The following is a 23,130-nucleotide window of genomic DNA, read 5'->3' on the forward strand; positions in this document are numbered from 1 at the left end:
ACTTGATTAGCCATGAAGCTCAGTGGCATCCTCCATGCTGAAGAGCTGTCAGTGCAGTAGATGCAGAGCTATTTGCACTAATATTTTTAAATTTGTGTAAGGCAACTTCCTATGTTCCTAGGTGCTGCAATCCAACAACATCTGGAGTGCCACTAGGGATGAATGGACATGTCCATTTCAGTTCCCTCAATTTCTCGTTTCCCCCCCAATCTTAAATTCAGTTTTCCACAATTTTGCAGCAACCTGTGAATTGTTTCTTCTTTAAAAAAATAATCTTAATGAAAAGTTATCAGCATTTTCGCATGAATTTCTCCTACTCAATGTATCTTTGTATGAATTTTTGCCCAATAGACATATCTTTGCAAATCAGTTTTCCCTAATATAATGCATGTTTCTATGCTATTTTCACTCGTGCGTGGATATTTCACATTTTCCCCTTGTATATGCAGGGTCCCCCCCCCACACACATGTGACTTGGCCAGATAACTGTCATTTGCAGAAGTGAATTTCAAATGGTGGCTGTGTTTCAGTTATCCTGTTGCTTTGGAAAGTGTGAATTAAGTTTGCCTTTAAATGTATCTGGAATCAAATTTCCTCCCCATCCTTAGGAGCCGCAGGTTACCCACCCTGTCCTACAGGGTATATAACCCTGGTAGGTTCCTAGTCCCACAGCAGCTCAACACCTCTCAAAAGCAACACCTCTCATGGGAAGCAAACTCCTGCAGAGCAATATGGCAGAAGAAAGTATCCTTTCTAGCCTACAATGGATTGAAACTGGTTATTTCCAGCATTTCTGGAGGGAACTGTGAGGCTGGATCTTGAGTTTCTTGGGGCACAAGAGTTTAACAAAAGCTCTCCGGAAGCTGTGGTGGCAGAGGGGGTAAAGGACAGGGTTGATGGCAGAATTGACCCACAGGAGCCAGAAGGAGGTCTCATACCAGTACTCGGGGACACAATGACCGTGACATGCAGCTCGGATAATCATGAGAAGAGTGTACGGTGCCCAGCAGAGGCCAAAAATCCCCACTATAACGGCCAGAGACTTGGCTACTTTCTTGTCTCTGGTGAGCCTAAAACGCTGGCTCATGTTCTGGGAAGCCACCTTCATCCGTTTCTCTAGAGAAAGAGTAGATGCTGAGTGTTTGTAGTTCTTTTTGATGAAAAGCTTTGCTTTGCTGCCAGTAAACCCAGAGCTCTCTGTGCTCGAATACTTGACATTCGTACTCTCTTTGCTGCTTTCGTCTTGGGCGTCCCATTTTGGGACACCCAGAGTTTCTGCCAGATCCCTCTGCTCCCACTTGCAGCATTTCATGGAGAGCTTGGCTTCAGGGCTCATTTCGATCTCCTCCACAAAGTTCTGGTTCTGAGCCTCATGCACCACATCCAAGCGGGCTTTGGTGCGCCTCTGGATGTTCAGGTAAATGCTCAAGTTGAAAAAGGCGACGCTGATGAATGGGGTGAAAAACTCGATCGTGGAGGCTGTGATGAGGAAATACCAGTTGTAGAAAAACTCAGCGTAGCATTCCCCGTCGGGTATGATGCTTCGGCCGGATATGTACTCCCAGCTAATAATTGCAGGTCCATAGAGCAGGAAGGCTAAGACCCACACCATCGCCATCTTGAACACGGCTTGCTTGGTGTCCCCTTGCTGAGCTCTGTAGGACACCTGTAAAGGGAGAACATGGAGTTGTTTTCTTTAGATCACCAACCTTTTTAGGGCCATGGGCGCACTTGGATATTTGAGCAAGTGCTGTGGGTACCACTTCTTGCCTGTCTCTCCTGGACCAGCCCCACCCAAGGCACAGCAAGAGGAAGCAAGCAGGCACACACTTCACTTTCCCAAGTGATCTGTATAAAAGTCACACCCAGTAGAAGGAGTCTGAACCTTGAAAAGTGCATAGGGCCAAAAGAGGAAGTGGGACAGAGTGTCTCTCTTCCAACTTCCTCCTTCAGCAATATGTACTTCTCAAGGGAGAAAAGGGTAACTTCTGTGATGCAGTGAGTGGGGTGGCTGAGAGGCTTTGGGGGCGACAACAGAAGAGCTCAAGGGTATCATTGCACCCACAGGCATTGTATTGGGAGAGGCTTCAACAATATCAGAAAACGTTTCTGAGAAATTTCAGGTTAGCCATTCAAAATTCTGAAAGAAGGAGAAGTTCATGAAGGACATGAAGAAGGACATGAAGATGATTGCAGGGTCCGGGTTGGTTCATATGGTTCTTGAATTATTGCAGTCCTGTGCTGTTTAAGGCCTTGTCGTTCAAAACCAGCACACTTTGAATTGGGCCCAGAAACTACCGGTAATTGGCAGCCAGTGCAGCCGGGCCAGGATCAGTGTAATCTGCTCAAACCATCTTGCCCTGGTGAGCAAGATGGCTGCTGAATTCTGCACCAGCTGAAGTTTCTGAACTGTATTCAGAGGCAGCCCTGCATTTAGTGTGGTGCAGTAATCTAAGCTAGAGGCTACCAGAGCATAGATGACAGAAGTTAGGCTATCCCTGCCCAGATGGGGGTGCAGCTGGGCAAGCAGCCTTAGGTGGTTGAAGGCACTCTGCACTACTGAGGCCACCTGAACCTCAACCGACAGCAAAGGATCCAGAAGTGCCCTCCCCCGAAGCTACATACCCATCAAGAGCAGTGGGGGGCGTATTAGCACTGGAGGTTTGCATGATCATCTGGACAGAACAAATGGCTTAAAAGAAGAGCTGTTTTAGTCTGCTATGCAGCAATCTCACAATTTCTGGAACATGTTCTGTACTTTAAAAAAAAAAAGAACAGAACATGTTCAATGCATTTGCATAAAGCAATGCTAGTTATATCATTAGTGTGAAAAGCACAAAAAGGCTTTTAGTCTCTCAACCTGCTACATATCATTTATTAATATTTGAAGGTGGGGGTTTTTTTTGATGCTCCATCAATTCGTTCATTAACTCATGTGCTGAAATGCATCGTGCTAAATGAAATGAATTTTAGTGCAGCCATTTGAGTTTATCTCGGGCCATGATGATCCTACCACCAGAGGTCCACAAAGATATTTTGCGCTTAAAAATAAGGAAATGGTTGGGTTTTCCTGCCCTGTCTTGCCTCCAGAATGCACCCCTTTGGGGGACTTATGTGGGTGTAAACTCCATTGGCTTAAATTCTGCCAGCTTAGCCCAGGTTAAGCCAGGATGAGGGAGTTATGTTGGCATAAATATCCATAATTAAAAATGTACAATAAAACAATCCAATGAAAATAGAACAGCAAGTAAAACAGGGGAGTGGCTAGATCAAGGGGATGCCGATGCAAACAGGTGTGTTTTCAAAAGCCCACAGAATGCCAATACAGATGGCGGCCTCTTGCATTTCAGCAGGGAGTACATTCCACATACGTATCTGCAGCTCAGGATAACACATCATGTATCTGATGAAGAGAACTGTAATCCACAAATGCTTTCACCATAATACATAATGATGGTTTTTAAGGTTCTACATAGGACTCTCTGGGGGGTATTAGCCTAGTGAGCCACATTGGCGAAAGCCCTGAGTGGGAACTTCCACTTACACAATGGGACATTCCCTCTCTCACTTCCTCCCCATGCCTCCTGAAATTGGCTCGCTGTGTGTGTTGGGAGAACCCCCAGAACACCAGGTGGGACAAGGGACGGGAGGTCATAAGGGACCCTTCCACCTGGCACAATGTTGAATTCCACCCACCATAATTCTTTTTGCTGCATAAAGACTAACACACAATTTTCACTTGTGTTATGTGATCTAAGGCAAACAAAAGAAACAGGCGAGCACACATTCTTTTCAGCGCATCTGCTGATGTTTCCCACTGAACTTTCCTCTTCAAAGCCTTACTGTTAAGTGCAGATTAGCTACTTATGTTAATGGCCAGCTTTATATATCTGCTTTTTTCCAGACTTACTGCTGTGAGCAGCAATGAAAGGGGATGAGGGAAATGTAGGAGGGACTTGGGGTAATGGAAGTGATTTCTTTGGCCTTCGACAGCCACACACTAATGGATCAAGATGGACATTTAAAAAGTGAATGCTTCCTTCCACTAGGCTAGCAACTTAAAAATGGCATCTTTTTTTTGGCTGATAGAACCCGGGCAGGAGAAGAATAGAGAGGATTTTTGTGTGCAGGGAGGCGCTGTAGCCTCGTTTTCATCCCCAAAATTGGGATGCCAGGAGGAGCGTGGCTTCCGGTCTAGTGCTCCGGCAGTCGTCAGCAGGATCGCACCAGAGCCCCTTCTGTCTCAGCACTCTGACCTGACCCTGATGACTTGTTCCAGAGTGAGCATCTTTTGTTTCAGTGCTCTGGACTCATGCCAGAGCACTGGACCCCAAAAATGGGACATTCTGGGATCCCAAGAGGCTTCTGTGATTCAGCGTGTCTCGCTTAAAACAGGACACTTGTGGGGTATGTGATAGAGCACCTGCCTTGCATGCAGAGTGTCCCATGTTCTATCCTCCACATCTCCAGATAGATTCATTGAAATTTAGAGCTGTAAGGGTCCACGAGGATCATCTAGTCCAACCCCCTGCAATGCAGGAATCTTTCACCCAACGAGGCGCTTGAACCCGCGGCCCTGGGATTCAGAGCCTCGTGTTCTACTGTCTGAGCTAATGTCCCTTTCAAGAAACCCTGGAGAGTTTCTCCCAGTCAGTGCCAACAATATTAAACTGGATGGGCCAATGGTTTAACTCACTACAAGGCAACTCCCCAAGCTCCTGAGTGTGCAGGAAAATGATGGTGGGCTCTGCCCTGACTTGGCACCGCTGCAAGGATTTCTTCTCAGTGCAAATGCTAGCATGGCATGGATGTTTTTGCCTAGAACCATAAGAGGGTTAAATTTCTCCTCTGTGCTCGCTGCAGTCCTGATGCTGATCAGCTTCCCAATCTCTGGATGAAGCAATTTGCATGTTTAATAAGCCTTCATTCTAGATGCAAAGCTAATTAAAGTCAGGAGTAGTTTCCCTTAATATAAATACACGTCCGTAAACATGTCATATATAAATATGCCCTGATTGACTGGGCCTGTTAGGCGAACACTTGGAGGTTTGCCTCAGCATCATACCTGAACTGGCATTTACAGTAGGGGAAGAAGGGTGATAGCTCTGTGGAAGAGCAATTGCTTCGCAAGCAGAAGGTCCCAGGTTCAATCCCCGATGTCTCCAGGTACGACTGGGAAAGATTCCCTGCTTGAAAGCCTGGAGAGCTGCTGAGGGTCAGTGTAGGGACAATAGTGGCCTAGATAGATCAATGGTCTGATTTGCCAGTGGGGTGCAGTGATTGAAATGCAAGCCTTGGATGGAGGAAACCCAAATCTGAACCACACACATTTTCATTCATGGACTAAAACACACTTTCTCAGCCTAATCAACTGCCTAGAATTTCTAATTAGCCCAGAGAAGCATGTCATAAACGGAAAACATGGAATGATGATATGAGCTTGGGGTGTTAAACTGTATGCCAGACCCCTCTAATCCCTGGATCCAGCAAGACTTCTAATTCCCGGAATAGTCAAGACAGCTTCCTGGTGAGGTGATGGGGGATTAAGGTGCGAGGCGGAAAATGGATGGGGGCTCCCCTCCCTCCACAGACAGGGACGAGAATTGCAGTGATGTGAACTACATAGAGGCAAAGCAGCAAACTACCGTAGTGATAGATGGAGCAATGTCCGACTTCTGTTTGAACCCAAGGCTGCAGCTATGGGAGAAACAAAGTGTTGCCGCTGTGAACCCCTCCGCCGTAGGCTCAGGTTGTATATATGTGTAAATAAACCACATATCCTAAAAAGACCACAGTCTCAGTTGTCCCTCATTCCAAGGAAACCAAAACCCGGGAAAGCGCCTGGAAACCCCTCGGATCTCACGGCGCTCAGATATTGGGGTGGCCTGCAACCATAACAATAACAACGAGTGAAAGGCAGGCAGCTGATCACATATTTCACTGCTGCATAGGCAGGAGCGGAGACAAGGGTTGCGGTGGGGGCAGTCTGCCCCTGGTGTCACCACTGGGGGGGGGTGACAAAATGCCAGACGGCACTCACCGTGGGGCCTGCAGCACACCCGAGCCACGTGTCTCTTCTGTCTCAAACAGTTCACCCGCCGCCTCCCCCTCAGCGGTAGGGCAGCCGAGTGGGAGGAGGCAGGCAGACTCCTCGGAGGCCCTGCAGAACCTCCTGCCCCAGCTGGCCTCGCCACACGGGCAGCTGGCCCTGCCCCTGGGCACAGAGCACGCACGCCACCCCAGGTTCCTGACCGACTTGCTCTGCTGCTGTGCATAGCTCCTAGTTTTCTATGTGGTTTATCTCTGCTTGTCACCTGGTGGGAAAATTGAGTTGGCAACATGTACACAGCAATCCTTCGTAAATGCCATTTTTAGTATTTTAAATCTTCCATCATCTTTTGCTCCATCATAGCTCTGATAACCTATTATAAAGAAATGTTTCAGCTACACCATTCTCCTATTTTCCTTCTTCTTTTTAGTTTTATTTTGACATGCTACCTACCCACTTAGCTATCATTGCCATTGAAAGGTTTTTTCTGCCGCAAAAGGATGAAAACTGGGTTCTTGCACAAAATCCGGTTCTCTCCCTCTGGTAATACTGCCAATGCTAGCTTTTGGGAGTTTTAAGAGTTAACTTTCTAGTCCTCATGACTGTGTTGAAATTTTTGAAAACAGGAAGATAGCATGGCCATCAAACTAAAGGCAGTCATGGTGGAGGGTTTATGACCAGAGGGTAGAACTTTCTCTATGGTTCTACTCATACAAAGTCCAGTTTCATTATTTGTCACTCTCATATGTGCGCCTTTCTCCCCTTCTACCACCCAGCTAAGGGACGCAGGTGGCGCTGTGGGTTAAACCACAGAACCTAGGGCTTGCTGATCAGAAGGTCAGCGGTTCGAACAGGGTGAGCTCCCATTGCTCGGTCCCTACTTCTGCCAACCTAGCAGTTCAAAAGCACGTCAAAGTGCAAGTAGATAGATAGGTACCGCTCCAAGCGGGAAGGTAAAAGGTGTTTCCGTGCGCTGCTCTGGTTCGCCAGAAGTGACTTTGTCATGCTGGCCACATGACCTGGAAGCTGTATGCCGGCTCCCTGGGCCAATAAAGCGAGATGAGCGCTGCAACCCCAGAGTCGGTCACGACTGGACCTAATGGTCTTTCCTTTAGCTATCTGCATTTGTGTGTGTGTGTAAATACATGTACCCCAAAAGGGGGGAAATACGAACATTTACAATCGGTCACAAAACCCTGCACATTAAGTACAGAGCTGCATATTTGTTTCGTTTTGTTTCCAGAAGGGTAGCTATGCTAGTCTGTTGTAATAAGATAGCAGAAAGTCTTGCGACACAAGACGAACATAGTTTATGGCATTACATTTCCATGGACTATAGTCCATTTCGTCATATCCATGGTGTATTGTCCTGAGTTGTATGTATATTTAAACATGGGGCTGGGGAGCAGGAATGGTAAGCAGGAGGAAATGAGATGCAGAAAAATGTAGACTGTGATAATTATGCATCATTACCATTGACCAGTCACTTGTTTTGCTGCTGCTAGCTTTAATCAAATCTCAGGTAGCAAGAATTCAGAATTCTGTGCACACAAGTGGGCAGACTATATCAAGCAAATATTTCTGAAAGTGATCCTTCCTGCAGTCTCACCCACACCATATATTTAAAGTGCGTTTATACCGTAGTATCTGAATAGCTATAGCCTCCCCCAAAGAACCTTGGTGACTGTAATTTACTCTTCACAGAGCTACAATTCCCAGCACACTTAACAAACTGCAACTCCCAGTTTGCTTTAAATGTATGGTGTGGGTATTCTGCTTGGAACAGGAAAGACAGTTACAGCATTGGTGAGCAGGACACCTTCTGCTCTGTTCCAACAATTGTCCTTTAAACAGATGTCCTCTGACTGTAAGGGGGGGAAATACAAAGGAGAATTTCTGGATGCCAAGATCCAAGTTTGGGCCACATTCTCTTTGGTGAGAGAACTCCAGCAGAGATTTAAAATCACAAAATATACAGCAAAGCAAAGCATGGAAATATAGGCTGTTGGAACCTTCAAATATGCCCTTGTCAGTTCCAAAACTTTCCTCGTCTCCCAGAATAGGGAAAAGACCACACGTTTGGTAAGATAAAAATGGTTTACTTACAAACGCTTCAAAGGTCAGTTTCATGTGCTTTTCCACACACCAGTCAGAAAAGCTGCATAAGCAGTAAAACGTGACTTTATTACAAAGTGGTGGAAATCCCTAATTATTGCTATAGGAACTCAAGAGTGGCTTGTGAGAGCCATGCGGTCTGAGCTTGGAGCAACCAGTTCAGACGTCCTCACACATTGAGGTTCTCTGGTAGTCTGAGGGGAACAAAGGTAGCCCCTCTTAAGATGAACTAAGCCTGGGATGACAGCTTATTCTATAGTTTTAACCCCTTTGTGCATTAATTACGATAAGCTTAAGCATGTTGGTTATATGAAGATGGTTATCCTACAGTCAGAAGGGGCTAGAATCACAAGGTCCTTTTAAAGGAATTGTAGATGCCTCCAAAAGGCACCAGCTGCTCCTGATATTGGCCCCTACATGCCCTAGCAGTTGCCACCTTCTTTAGCTGTGCCAGTTTCAGACCCTGGCTTGGAATGGCTTCTGCCTTCCTGAATATCTGTCCCTGTGCTCCACCCCGCTCTGCTGCTTCTCCTGCTGGCTGGGACTCAGGCCACAACTTCCTTGGTGCTGAGCTGCCTCTGGTCAGCGGCCAGCCCCGCCTGTGAATTTGGTTCTAGCATGATACAGCATTGGGAAGGGCCACAGCTCAGGGACAGAGCATCTGCTTTGCTTTCTGAAGGTCCCAGGTTCAATCCCTGGCATCTCCAGGTAACTCTGGGAGAGACCTCTGCCTGAAACTCTGGAGAACCACTGACTGTCACTGTAGACAATAATAAAGTAGATGGACCATTGGCCTGATAGCTCAGTTGGTTAGAGCGTGGTGCTGATAACGCCTAGATCACAAGTTCGATGCTGCATATTCTTGCATTGCAGAGGGTCGGACTAGATTAGGCATAGGCAAACTCGGCTCTCCAGATGTTTTGGGACTACAACTTCCATCATGCCTGACCACTGGTCCTGTTAGCTAGGGATGATGGGAGTTGTAGTCCTAAAACATCTGGAGGGCTGAGTTTGCCTATGCCTGGAGTAGATGATCCGCAAAGCCCCTTCCAACTCTATAATTCTATGATTCAGTATAAGTCAGCTTCCTAGGTTCCTACACTGTGAAATATAAATCTTCCTTGTCTTTCATTTTCTTTTCTTTTATACAGGATTTCAGAGAAGCAGGTGATAAGGCTAGAGGACCAGGGGCAAAATTTAAGAGGGGAATAGGCAAACAAACAGCAGCAATCCATCAGAGACAATCAACTCTTTTGCACAGGCACTACTCACCGCTCTTGTTACCGAGAGGAATCTGTCATAGCTAATCAGCACAATGTTGAAGACCGACGTGGTGCACAGCAGATAATCAACCACCAGCCAGAGCTTGCAAAAGCTTCTTCCAAAAGTCCACCTGCCAGTGAGCACGTAGGGCACATAAAGTGGAATGCAAAAGGCACCTGAAATGAGAGAGTTCATTTTATGTCTCCTTTGAACCACATCAGCAAGGCCGGGAAGTGAGTCGTGTCACCTGGGCACCCCAGGACCTCCATACACACTGCCTGGGCTAATGCCCCAAAGAGGTCACTTCTGTGCCGCTGTGGCACCAATTTCACTTCACCCAGAGGTGCACTCCATTGTCTCTCGAGACAGACGGACACCACCACCAACTTTGTGTTTCCTCTGCTGCATTCTGGCCTCACAAAGAGGGCGCTGACTGTGCACAGCTCACAAACTTCCACTGCCTGCCTGCCTGCCAATCAGATTCTTAACCGTTCCATGAGTTGCTGTGATATTACAAATGTTGATTGGGATGGATCAGTCACAAAATGCTGACCGTCTCCGAAACTGCTGTTAGGAAAGTGGACATTCATTTGCAGCAGAGGGGGAAATGCACAGAGAGTTTAGAGAAAGAAGTGTAGTCGTACTATTTGGGGGCAGGAGTTGATGGCTAAGGAAGAAAGATAAGGCTGTCTCCAAAATTAGGAGGCTACGGAAGATCACCATCCAGGGACTAGGGGCCAGAGAGTCTATGTGTTTGTGCCAGCATTAAAAATAGCAGCAGTAGCAGCAACAACAACTACTGATTACAAATTTCCCGTTTCACAGAATACCGGTACACAAAACCATTGAGCTGGAAGGGGTGAAAGGTGAACATCCTGCTAAATCTCATTCTAATTATTTCCACACAGACTGAACCACAGAAAGCAAACAGCACCATGCAGGTTATTTTCCCTGGCTCACTTGTGGGCAGAACTAATGAACAATTGGCAAACTGAACACAGGAGGAAGCTACCTTTTACCAAACCAGAAGGTTGGTTCATCTAGCTCACTAATGCCTGCTCTGACCAGACAGCCACTTTCCGGGGTTTCAGGCAGCAGTCTTCACCAGATGCTGCAGACTGAATCTGTGACCATCTGAATGCAAAGCATGTGCTACACTACTGTACGATAATCTCTGCTGAAATGTGCCAGTGCAGCGAGAACGAGAAACGAAGGTGAGTGGGGCACAGCTAAGAATACATTCGGAGTCGTCACTTTGGAGAGTAAACCCAAGATTTTGTAATGGACTGGCAATAAAAACCATGTATAGCATTTTCTGGGCTATTCTTTGCATTCCACGCCTCCCCCACTTGCCCACTGCCTTTCTGTCCATTAATAGCCCTGTGCTATGGGAAATGGGATGGGACTGGAACAGACTCAGGCTGTGTGAAGCTGGTTATAGACCCAGGCCAGGTGGGAAATGTAGAGTGTTTCACTGATCTTTGCCAAAGGGTCCCTCTTTGCCTCTACCAGGGAGAGTTGCAGTAGGCACCCCCAAAATCATAAACCCATGCCAATTGTCCCACCTACCCTCCACTCACAGGAGTCAACTCCCAGGGGCTGGGCTCCCCCAAAGTGGATGCACATTGTATTCAAATTGTGTGCATGTGCCGTGTCATGTGATCTATGATGAGAGGCTGGGCTTATCTGCCCCCCACAATATTTTAGTCAAGTTGGCACCCCCGCCCCCATCCCTGTTCTGGCCTGATCAGGTTGACTGCTTTTCTTCACAGCACGGCAAACATAGCCATTCTGCAATGGGAAGACAGTGATTTCACTTTCGTTAAGGGAAACTTGCAGACTGCAGCTGTATTCTGAAACATGTTCTTGACACAATAACAGCGCATTACTAGTGGGTTTATTTTGCTTCAGTTTGTTCTGCGATGCTTCCCCAATACTTCCACATTACTGCTGTTTGGAAGGGCTATAGAGCAATGAAAGTGGAACAAAAATGAACCAGAACATTTGTGATATAAAACGTTGCAGGAATTCAGCAGGAAGTTACGGGATAGGCACTGATTGGAAATGAAGTAATGTGACCACTCTAAAGCTTTTGCAGGTGATAGAATCATGAGCAACATTTCACAACCTGTCTCAAAGGCTCCATTACTTTCCCAACCTTGGTACAAATTGGTTTGGGGAATAGGCCTCATCCCCAAAAGCCCATCTAGACTTTTAAAAAGGGTCGTCAATACAAACAAAATGTACTGTGCCAATCTCACAGTTTATAGTATAAATAATTTGAAAAGCCACAAGACACACTCATTCCAATGCAACGTTTATAAGCCGATACATAAAGAACGAGAGCAATTAATGGGTAGTTATGTACGGCTAGAAGCCTAATTATAACTGAATCAATCAATCAATCAATCATGTTGTGATCCTAACAACAATGCAAAAGCCAAACCACTTTGCCAGGAAAATTGTATCAATTCCCCGTGTTTGTTCCAGTTTTTAATGTTAATTATGTAACTGATATTTTGGAATGCTATTAATTTCATCTCTCCAAGAGAAATTTTTTCACTCTTGCTACATGCTGATAAGATTCTATGTATCCCGTGGAGTCCAAAAGGCATTAAGGTATTATTGTCCAACACAGGCAAATACAGCAGTAAAGAGTACTTCAGATTATGGGCTGCAATCCAGATATACCTGAAGGAATGTCTCCATCCCCATCGTTCTGCCCAGACACTGAGGTCCAGCTCCGAGGGCCTTCTGGTGGTTCCCTCCCTGTGAGAAGTGAGGTTACAGGGAGCCAGGCAGAGGGCCTTTTCAGTAGTGGTGCCCACCCTGTGGAATGCCCTCCCATCAGAGGTCAAAGAAATAAACAACTACCTGACTTTAGAAGACATCTGAAGGCAGCCCATTAATTTAGGGAAGTTTTTAATGTTTGATGTTTTGTTGTGCTTTTAATTCTGATGGGAGCTACCCAGAGTGGCTGGGAAAACCCAGCCAGATGGGCATGTTATAAAGAAGAAGAAGAAGAAGAAGAAGAAGAAGAAGAAGAAGAAGAAGAAGAAGAAGAAGAAGAAGAGGATAACCATAACTGGGTGAGGTCCCTTTGTTTTCACAGGGACTTACATTGTTCAGTGGGTCTTCTTTGCAGTAAGTGTACATATTGAGAGCATACCCTCAAGTGTACAAATTCAGTGGCATGTACTTTTGAGTAGACATGGCTAGGATGGCACTGTCAGTTATGCCTAACCTTGGTTGGATTGGAGCCATGTCCAGGCCCAAACAGAGGGTGGGCCATATGGGCCATTTGGCCCGGGCCTCCGATTCCAAAGGGGGCCTCGGTCAGGCTCACTTGTCTTATCTCAGCCTATTGCACTGCAGCTTCCTTTCTTGATTAGCTCCTGAACCCCAGAGACAAAGGCAAAGGGCAGACTCACGTAAACAAAGGCACAAGGCAGACTCATGTAAACAAATCCCAAAATCCCTTGCAGAATCCCAAAAATTTCCACTCCCCCCCCCAGGGTAGGTGGGCTTACCTGGCTGGTTGTCACCCATCTTTCTATAGCTGGGGGTGGGGCAAAGGCTTTTCGGCCCAAGCTCACCTTTGTTTTCTTAGCAGCTTTACTGCTCTTGGTCTTCGTTAGGTAAGTGTTTCTTACCTAATTTTGGGGCTGGGATGTGACCTGCTGGGCATCCTGAGGATGCCGGGGGCTGGCTCCGGGCAGTTGTGAAGGTCTTGGAGGCCTCCCACGGCCTGGAGGCCAATTGAAAACCCTCCACAGGCCCGGGGGAGGGTTGGGCTTGCTTCACTTGCGATACTCGAAACATATTTCCCGTGATGAAATTTAGAGGGAAGTGCTCCTCCTTAAGCAGATTTTCAATACAAATTTCAAACTTATTTCTCCGTCACCGAAAGAAATTGCCGATCAAATACTAAACTTGAAGATGGGCTTGGACCCGCTGCCCCCAATTCACATTTGCTGGAGCCTGTCCAGGAGGATACCATGGTTAACGGCATCAAATGCCAATGAGATAACAAGACGCAGGAGCAAGGTCACACTCCCCGTCCCACACTCTGCAAAGGCCATCCATCAGGACAACCAAAGCAGACTAAGTTCTGTGGCCAGGACTGAACAGCAGATTGGAACTCAAGACTATGCTTCCTCCATAGTCACATCCTTCTTGGCATTGCACTCTTCCACACTTGCCTCAAATTTGCTGAGTATGTGCTGGCAAACACCCATGAGATTCTCCAGCCCCTTCTGTAATATATCAACAGCCGGTAGGCCTCCTTTGGTCTGGATGCGGAGGTTTATTTTTCTTTCAGAAGGATGGGTGATGCTATATCTACAGAACTATATCTATATAGCTATACAGTGGTACCCCGCAAGACGAATGCCTCGCGCAACGAAAAACTCACAAGACAGTGTTTTGCGTTGTGCGAGGCGTCTTGCAAAACGAAGTTTTATATGGCCGTGCTTCGCAAGACGAATAGGGACGCATTACAGTAAAGTCCCTTGCCCTCGCTGCCATGCCGCGCTCACCCTTGGGGATCCGCTGCCACCTGCTGCCATTGCCGGCCCAGAATTGGCCCCCTCAGCGCCGCCAACGCACGCTTTCTCCTGCTCGCCCTAGGGCCGGCCCGGGATCAGCCCCTCAGCGCCACCACACGCTTTCTCCTGCTCGCCCTCGGGCCGGGCCGGGATCGGCCCCCTCAGTGCCACCGCCAGCGCTGATCAGCTGAGAAGCGGGTACAGTACAGTGCACTGAGTGTTTGCGTGTGTGTGTGTGTGTGTGTGTGTGTGTGTGTGTGTGTGTGTGTGGAGGCAAGTTGAATAGGAATGCATTCATTAAATTCCAATGCATTCCAATGAGAAACCGGGCCTCGCAAGACAAAATTTTACGAAACGACTCGCGGAACGAATTAATTTCATCTGTGAGGTACCACTGTATCTTCAGGGTTTTTCATGATCATGTTTAAGGGAGTTGCCAAGGGTGTGGTCCTCATTGTGGAGCACAAACATAAAACAGTTCTTATCTGTCCCCTCTGCCTGTACCATCTACAGCACTTGCGGCTTCTTCCCGTCCTCCTCGTCCCCCATCCTCTTTCTCGCAAGGCCGCCAAGCGCAGAGGACCTAAAAGGCACTGTTGTATTTTCTGTTTTGTCTTTATATGCAGATACGGTTCAAGCCTTGAAATAAAATCATTTGTCAGCATAACTTTTGTAAAAATTATTTATATACTTACTTATTTATAAGACTTCAGTGATCCCCAGGGGGGGAAAGGGGGGGCACATTATCTACCTGGCCTGGGCCTCTGCCTGGCTCTGCAAGGGCCTGGCCATGTCAATAGTACATATGAATGGAAGCCAGAAGGAAAACTGATAAGACAAGTTCCTAGCTTTTCTTGGGAGCCACCGTTTTAAGATTAGTAAATAGTGTGTGCAGATCATTCATATTGCTGACAAAGTTTTCAGCTTTTCTTAGGAGCTACCATTATAAATGGTGCGTGCAGATCATTCATATTGCTGATAAGATTAAAGCAGCAGCAATAATTAGTGCATTCACCAATCAATAGGGGGTCAAATTAGTGTCTCCAACCATTAGAGAGGCACAGGCGTGGAGCTTATAAGTAAAAGGAACCTATGGTTGAGGCTGACAAAAAAATATGTTTAAAAAAGCTGCAGATCTTCCAAATGTTACCTTTGGAGATCTAGTGAGAATAGAAGCTGTGGTTTCTTCCTAAGAAGAGAAGTACAATGGGGGTGGGAGTGGGGAAATGGAGCATACTGTATATGCAAATGCTTGACAACCTTGGTTTTATGCAAGGAACATTGCTTTATTAAAGATTTGTAGTATGAAAGGTTTTAGCTCATTGTTAAAGTGAAAAAATCTCTCTCTCTCTCTCTCTCTCTCTGGAGAGCCCTCCTGCATGGGACCCAGAGTTAATCTAAAACAGCATTCTGTTTCCAAAGCCAGCCAGATGCTTCTACAAAGCCCCACTAGCAGGGATGAAAATAATGTCTAATCATTTGATTCAGCAATTCATTTGAGATAGAGTTCTCAGAAATATATTGCCTTGATATTACCTTTAAAGGGCTTCTTGTGTACCCTGTACTCTGGGAACTTCAAGTCGAGTAAGGACTGCAAAGGATATAGCAGCTCTCTCTCTCTCTCTCTCTCTCTCTCTCTCTCTCTCTCTCTCTCTCTCTCTCTCTCTCTCTCTCTCACACACACACACACACACACACACACACACACACAATGTTGCACTCTCCAAATGCTTTGGACTACAACTACTATCATTCTTGACCATCAGCCATGTTCAAAAACAGCCATTGTTGACATGAGTGAAAGTATCCCTTAGTAATTAGCTGGGACCAAGCTATTTAGCAATTATTTTAATTAACAACCAATACTTCGGATTGAGACGGATGCCTAATTCACAGCCAGTGCAGTCATCAAAGAACTGACTGAATCTGCCTGTGTTTTTATACCCTGATGGAAGATGAGCTACTGTCAACTTCATTTTCTTATCCATCTTCAAAGAGAGCCCCACACAGAGTATACTGTCTTGAAGTATGCCCAGATTATACCTTGAAGTTACATAGACAACTCTTGCTAAATACCCTTCCATCATGGCAAATTAATTCTCGTTGCTGCTGCTCTTGCCTCTTATCCCTTCCACTGTTTTACAGGAGTGGGGATCATCAGGCCAGGAGAGCAAATGTGGCCCTCTGCTTGGCCATTGTCATCCCAGCCGAACAAGCCTCTGAAGGAAGAGGGACATGAAGCAAGGCCTCCATGAAAGAAGTAGTGGGTGGGCAGGCTGATAAGGACATACACAGTCCTTCAGAGAGCCTTGCCCCAAGCAATTTTAGGGGTTTATTACAAACTAGCTGACCCGGCCACGCGTTGCTGTGGTTCTTTCTTGTGATCCCCACCCCACCCTGTCCCGATCCATGACGTATCCGGCCCCTCCTCCCTCCACCCCGGCTCATCCCTGTGTTTCGGTAGGATACCCTTCCCTCTGTTGTCCCTGGGGAGTGTTGGCCCCTACCCCTGGTATCCTCCTACATTGGCCCCCACCTTTGGAGAAGGAGCTGTCAGTTTCTGGGTTCCATTTCCCAGTATTTACTTTTGTCTGAGCCCTCTGTTGTCCCCTCCCCCCTGTATCTCCTGCGCACGCATCGTGAACATTTCTATATATTTAGATTAAGGATCGGGGGTGATGATGCGCCCTGGGACCCAGAGAACTACTTTAAAAATCCCGACGGGGGGTGGGTGTCAAATAGCGAAGCCCCACAGCCCTGTAGCAACAGACAGGCCCAGACAGAAGGGAGGGGTCATATGGGCAACTTGGCACAGGCCTCCGAATTTAAAGGGGGCCTCGGTCACCTGGCCCGGGCCTCTGTCTGGCCCTGCAAGGGCCTGGCAACAGAAGGCGCGTTCTGAAGCACCCGAGTTGTTCAGTTCCATAAAAAACCCAGGAAGTGGCAAGGGGAAGGTAGGGGATTGTAAATTGGGGGGGGGGAATTGGGCACTGCAAATGTCTGAGGACTTAAACTGGGGAGAGAAAGTGCATGGTTGTTTTTTTTTATAAAAAAAAAGACGCAGAGGGTTGCATTCAGTCGTAGTATATGTGAAATGGAAGGTAATAGCCCCCCTTCAGATCCCCCTGAGCCTCAGAGTCCCCCTGAGTCGAGGCCAGATACTGTGGAGAGGGCAGGTTTCATCCCTGTGTCTCCCCCCACCCTGTTCTGACCCTTTACGTATCCCTGCTCCCTATTCATTGGGCCTTGTTGCTGGAAAAGGCCTGTTTTCAGTTGAAACAAAATAAAAATATTCCTTCCAGCAGCACCTTAAAGACCAACTAAGGTGCTGCTGGAAGGAGTTTTTTTTATTTTGTTTCGACTACGTCAGACGTTGTGGCTAATCCCTGTGACTGCCCCCATGTGTCCCGATCCATGATCTATTCTGTTTGTCCCCCCCCCCTCCGTGACCGGCGTATCTCATGAGGTTTTGAAGGATGGTATTTATTTTTGTCTTGTGGTTATATGGTGGGGGATTTTTTTGGGGGGGGGTAGTGGTGCTAAATTGTAAAGTAATAACCCCTTGCCGTGCCCCCTGCAGCCAATCGAAAGCCGCGCCTTGGTTTCCGAACGTTTTGGAAGTCCAACGGACTTCCAGAACAGATTCTGTTCGCCTTCCAAGGTACAATTGTATATTGAATTGTGCCTGGAAAAGAACTGGAAGTCAATGCAAGTAGCACTAAATCAAAGCAATGTGTTCTGCAAAGGCTAACCCAAGTAACACTCTGCATTTTGCACCAGCTGAAATTTGTCTACACTCTCACGGGCAGCCTCATATAGAATGTATTACATTAATTTAATCTGGACATGTCCAAGCAGGCCTGTGTCGCTGTGGCCAGGTCAGGAACGAGCACAGCTGGTGAAACTGTGCAAAGACACTGCTTGCCACAGTGGTTACCTGAATATGCTGGAAATACACCAGATAAATGAGCACCTTCAAGCTATGAACCTGTTCCTTTAAGAGAAGTGAAGCACCATCTAGAACAGGCTACAGACCTAAACCTGTACAGCCTGGTTTCCAGATACCGTAAGGCAGAGCTTTCTGAACTTTTCATGTTGGTTGGTGACACACGTTTTAGACATGCATCATTTTGCGACACAGCAATTCAGCTTTACTAGCAAACCAGAGGTTAAACTAACCCCTTTCCAACCCCAGGAGGAGCGCAGGGAGCGCAGGGATACACTAATGTGCCACGCACCCAGTTTGGAAAATTCTGCCTTAAGGACTGCCTAATACCTGTTATCTCAGTTCAATCACCAAGATAATCTGAAGGAACACTATTAAAAACATAGGTTGACATTCAACTAAGTTTGATTGAGAGTGAACCATTGAAATGAATGAACATGACTAAGTTAGGTCCATTAATTTCAGTGGATCTACTCTGAGTAAAGCTTAGTTGGATACCGCCTGTAAGAACAGGAGGAAAGTTCTGCTGGATCAGACCGATGACCCATCTATCCTGAACCCAATATCCTGTTCTCACAGTGGCCAACTGTGCTATGTAAAGGCTGCAAGCAGTTCCTAAGTGCAATAGCATTCTACCCATTTGTGACTCCAAAAAACTGGTCTCTGGCAGTGGAAATGGAGTCTATCATGGCTAGTTGTCCCTCATGTCTCCAAAGCTTGACTAGCCAGCCACTCTGGGCAGCTTCCAACAGAACATTAAAATACAATAATCTATTAAACATTAAAAGCTTCCCTAAACAGGGCTGCCTTCAGATGTCTCCTAAAAGTCTGGTAGTTGTTTTTCTCTTTGACATCTGGTGAGAGGGAGTTCCATAGGGCAGGTGCCACTACTGAGAAGGCCCTCTTCCTGGTTCCCTGTAACTTGGCTTCTCACAGTGAGGGAATCGCCAGAAGGCCCTCAGCACTGGACCTCAGTGTCCGAGCAGAGCGATGGAGGTGGAGACGCTCCTTCAGGTATACTGGACCGAGGCCATTTAGGGCTTTAAAGGTCAGCACCAACACTTTGAATTGTGCTAGGAAATGTACTGTTTTATTATTTAAGGATTAGAGTCCTACTTTCTAGGAGAAATGATAACAATATTTTTTTATTAATAATCCCCTGTGCTCCTAAATCACCCGAGTATGTCAGGACATTTTGCCAGGCAGGCACTTCTGGTCAATCTCAGGAGCAACAAATGCTTGGGTAGCACCAGATTTGGAGAGAAAGAGCAGTGCTATTGGACACAAGCTTTTCTTATCTAAAATGAAGAGGAGAAAAAAATAGTGCCCTGTCAAAGATGGTGTATTGGATGAAGTTCTGTTACAATCAGGTCTGTCAGTAAACACAAAGCTGGCTTGATATTTTCAAAGGAAAGTGTACACATAAATTGATTTTTTTAAAAACAAACAAAACAGGTAAAACCAGGAGCTCATCTCTATGATGTTTCAAATTATTGCATTTCTAGTCTGCTCATTACATATCCAGTGACTTTTCCTATATGCAGTTAAATGGGGCTGTCTTTGTATTAGGTATACATGCCAACGGTAGGGGCGGGGGACACTCTTACTATAAAAAAGGGGAGAGGGAATGCATGTTGATAACACCACTATAGAGATAATAGGTGAAATCCATGCTCCAGAAATGCCCTCATTTGACTACTGCAGTGCACTGTTCATTGGGTTGCCCTTGGAGACTAGTCCAAAACTGCAGTTGGTTTATAACATGAGAGTTAGATGGAAGGCTACTAAAAACATTTCTCTCTAGTATTTAAGAAAAACAACAACAACAACACCCTTCATTCACTTCCATTCTACAACATCTAATATAACCTAAGACATATTTGTCTTGGGATCAATATATTGAAAGGATCACCCACTCTGATGTGAACCTGCCCATTAATTTAGACCTACAGTCACCAGAAGCTCTTAATTTACCCCTGCCTTTGAAAGAAAGGTGAGTTTTGGCCAGGGGTAGGGACATTTCAGCGGTGCCACCCGAACTTGTAGAATAATCTCTCAAGAACAGGCACTTGGCAGCTACAATGTTGGCTTTCTTCTCGCTAGCTTTTAGTAGATGACGGCTTTAATTTCTGTCTTAATGTTGTATTCCTGCATTTTTAAAGATACTGCTGTTATATGCTATTCTTTGCTGTCAGTTGCCTGAAAGGTTTTCCTGAAAAAGGAGATAAAAAATATGAAAGTAAATATAGTTATTTTGGTTGTTGTTTTAACACACACATTCTTAAAATAGTTTGTGTGTGTGTGTGTGTGTTTGAATCTTGCTGACTCTCTCTGTCCACTCTGCAGCATGCAACTGAACTATGAAATGACACCTTGATTCCTATTTTCCCTCAAGGGGATTTGTGAAGCCGAGTTTGCACAGGGTTGCGGCCAAAACCAATTATTTACTTTGCCGTCTAACTCCAACAGCTGTTTTCACACATTATATACTTGCATGTGCACAGCAGTCACACAGGAAAACGTTTTATGTGATTTAGGAATAGACATGTGTGGATGGAAAATCCCAACAAATTCTTGAAGCAGTCCTGACGTTTCATGAAGTAAAAATAATGTTCCTGCTGTGTAGAAACATAATTCTGTTTTTGTATCTGCCCTATGTTAACATCAACTTTCGCAATGCAAAGAAAGAAAGAAAAAAGGTTAGGCTTATTGTTCTGGAGGGATAATCCCAGAGTTTATTTCTGCTTGCAAATCATTTGGCAAGGGACTAGTCCACCTTGTACCCTTTCATATAATCCATTTTGGCACATCATCTACCTAGTCTGGCATCAGTAAGACATCTACACTGACATCCAATTTGCTTAATCCCCCTCGCCCCCAGGCTGCCTGGCACATCCATCAATTTGCATTTCAGAGGTTTTGCATCTAGAGAATGATCACAGCCATATGGAACTGTGCCTCATGGCACAGAAAGAGTCCCCTTTGCTCTTAGCCACTGTAAGGTGAAATCCAGGATTTGACCCCCGCAAAAAAAAGTGGGGAGATGAGTGCCGTTGGAGGACAGTCATTACTCTTTGTTGGCAAAAGTGGGGGTGGTACATGCTCAACCAACATCTGGAAATACTGGAAGTCACCCCAGGAATGAGTCGCAATATTGGGTTGACTGTCAGGGATATCTGCATAATTTCACCAGCCATCTGTAGAATTATATATTCCGTCTACCAGTATCTTCATTTTCTGTAAGATGACCATGCTTGCCCCCATTCCCTGAAAAATGAGCCCACAAAAGTTAACATCCCTGCTCCTCCAGAAACAGTAGTCCCTGCTGAGATTTTGTTCTGAGCTGTATGATAGATACATAGATAGAGATCTGAGTAAGGGAAGCCATGGTAACAGGTAGGCAGCAACATGCACCAAGTAAACCACTTTATGGGGAAGCAGCTACTGTATCTCTCTAAAGCTGGATGCTGTCCATGTGTGCCTGTCCTTGGGAACCTACGTTTTAAGGGTGGAGAAACCTTTGCACTCGGAGAAAAATAAGAGTGGCCCAGAGTGATTTGTGCTTTATCCTCACAAAAACTGGCAGGACCCAGGAGCTGTGTGTGCACAGAAAACAGGTCCAAGCCTTCAGCCATCCATGGCGGAAAGTCTGATGTGCTGAATGAAAACAAGTAGTTTATGGCATGCTTCTCTATGGCACAGAGGGACATAAGAATGCTGCTTATACTGGGTCAGACCAATGGTACATCTAGCTCAGTATTGTCTACACTGGCCGGCAGTGGCTCTCCAGGGTTTCAGGCAAGAGTCTTTTGCAGCAGCACCTGGAGATGCTGGGGATTGAACCTAGGACCCTTCCTGGAGCATAAGGGGGGGAGGGAATTGGGAAGTTAAATGGTCTGTAGTGCACATCCTCTGAGCCCCAGTTCCCCTCCATGCCCCCTCTGAATCCAATCCACACCTTAGGACCCCTTCTATGGGAGTAGTTGACCCCTCCCAATGTATTCATGGGTGATTAATTTTCAGTGTAAATTTAATGTGTTCTTGGGCATACATACAGGTACATTTGATATTCTTGGAAGTGCGATCTGCAACACAGTGAATCCAAAGTTTTTGGACCTAAGCAGATTCCCCTTACTTGGAAATGAGTCCCCTTGATCTCAGATAAGGCTAACTTTATGTCATTTCATGGGATTTTGCACCAAAAACAATGCTGCAATTGTCTTAGTTCCAAGCAGCAGGGCAGACATCAGTTATGAAAGGGAGAAAAAGTGTCATTTTTCTACACAGTGGTTCCACAGTGGAAAGAAAAACATCTGGTTATATAAAACTGACTTGATAACCAGAGTAGTTCTTAACCCTGCCCACCTTTTGTTGTTACATATAGTTGCATTTGACTCTCTGCTGTTTGAAATGCTATAGCCTGGCTCTAAAAGGCATAAGCAGACGAGTTAATCTTTCTAAGAACAATCTTTAACAACTTGGAATTGTGCCCCAATGGGAGGGGGGAAGGCGAAAATCTCCCTTAGGCCCCCATTCCCCGCTAATTCCTCCTGAGAAGCGATTTGCAGAATAAAACTAAACGTCTTCTCCACGGCATCCTGCCAAGACCTTCACCGCGCCATCCCTTTCCCTAACGGGGTTAGACCAGCGTACAAAAGTATGAGCCACGGAGGAAGAGAGGTGAAGCCGAGGTGTGGTACTTTACCTACTAGGAAATCGGAGATGGCCAGGTTCAGAAGGAAGTAATTGTTTTGCGTCCTCAGACTGGAGTCCACCACAAAAGCCAGCATCACCAAGGCATTGCCAACGACCGTAGCCACGATCAACAAAGCCATGAGGACGGCCAGGACGACGGTCCACATGGTGGAGAAGCGTCCGGAGAGATGGTCCCCAGCGGCCTTCTCCTGGCTCCCGGAGCCATTCAGGGGCAGAGCCACAGAGGAGCTGTCCATTTCAGCACCACGCGGCTCCGCGGCTCAGGCTGGAAACTGTCCGAGCCACCTCCAGCAGGGAGCGGGACGGCACACCTGCTGCCGGGGCTTGGCTCCTGCCGGGCAGACTCAACGACAACTGCCCCTGCATTGTAGACCCACACCCAGCACCCCACAAGTCTCAGCAGCACCCCGAAAGATGACTCGACCCCATCCCACGAGCAGTTCGTTTCCTAAACAGCTCTCGTGGAGATGATAAAACACAGAGGTTCTGTTTCT

General features: G+C 46.3%; 2 protein-coding genes across 2 annotated transcripts; both read right to left on the minus strand.

The window, feature by feature from the left end:
* Nucleotides 1-575: 575 nt before the first annotated feature.
* On the minus strand, nucleotides 576-22,872 carry HRH3 (histamine receptor H3). The gene is made up of 3 exons (XM_035123227.2): nucleotides 22,626-22,872; nucleotides 9,437-9,603; nucleotides 576-1,666 (listed from the first exon to the last, which is right to left on the minus strand). The coding sequence occupies exons 1-3, from the start codon at nucleotides 22,870-22,872 to the stop codon at nucleotides 779-781; spliced, it is 1,302 nt and encodes a 433-aa protein (XP_034979118.1). The 3' UTR covers nucleotides 576-778.
* On the minus strand, nucleotides 13,481-14,411 carry LOC148685169 (DNA-directed RNA polymerases I and III subunit RPAC2-like). The gene is made up of 2 exons (XM_088673586.1): nucleotides 14,370-14,411; nucleotides 13,481-13,776 (listed from the first exon to the last, which is right to left on the minus strand). Exons 1-2 carry the CDS (start codon nucleotides 14,394-14,396, stop codon nucleotides 13,576-13,578), a joined length of 228 nt encoding a protein of 75 aa, XP_088529712.1. The 5' UTR covers nucleotides 14,397-14,411; the 3' UTR covers nucleotides 13,481-13,575.
* Nucleotides 22,873-23,130: the final 258 nt, after the last annotated feature.

The sequence above is a fragment of the Zootoca vivipara genome, chromosome 7, assembly GCF_965207765.1.
Source record: "Zootoca vivipara chromosome 7, rZooViv2.hap1.1, whole genome shotgun sequence".
Lineage (NCBI taxonomy): Eukaryota > Metazoa > Chordata > Lepidosauria > Squamata > Lacertidae > Zootoca > Zootoca vivipara.

What these genes read in the sequence shown, in the direction of transcription:
- LOC148685169 (XM_088673586.1), bottom strand. Translation starts at nt 14,396, where the DNA reads ATGATCATGAAAAACCCTGAAGATACA. An exon ending in TGAAAAACCCTGAAGATACA is followed by an intron (nt 13,777 to 14,369) that starts GTGGTACCTCAC and finishes ATATAGATATAG; the next exon opens with TTCTGTAGATATAGCATCAC.
- HRH3 (XM_035123227.2), bottom strand. Translation starts at nt 22,872, where the DNA reads ATGGACAGCTCCTCTGTGGCTCTGCCCCTGAATGGCTCCGGGAGCCAG. An exon ending in CATCTCCGATTTCCTAGTAG is followed by an intron (nt 9,604 to 22,625) that starts GTAAAGTACCAC and finishes CTCTCATTTCAG; the next exon opens with GTGCCTTTTGCATTCCACTT. An exon ending in TCCTCTCGGTAACAAGAGCG is followed by an intron (nt 1,667 to 9,436) that starts GTGAGTAGTGCC and finishes CTCCCTTTACAG; the next exon opens with GTGTCCTACAGAGCTCAGCA.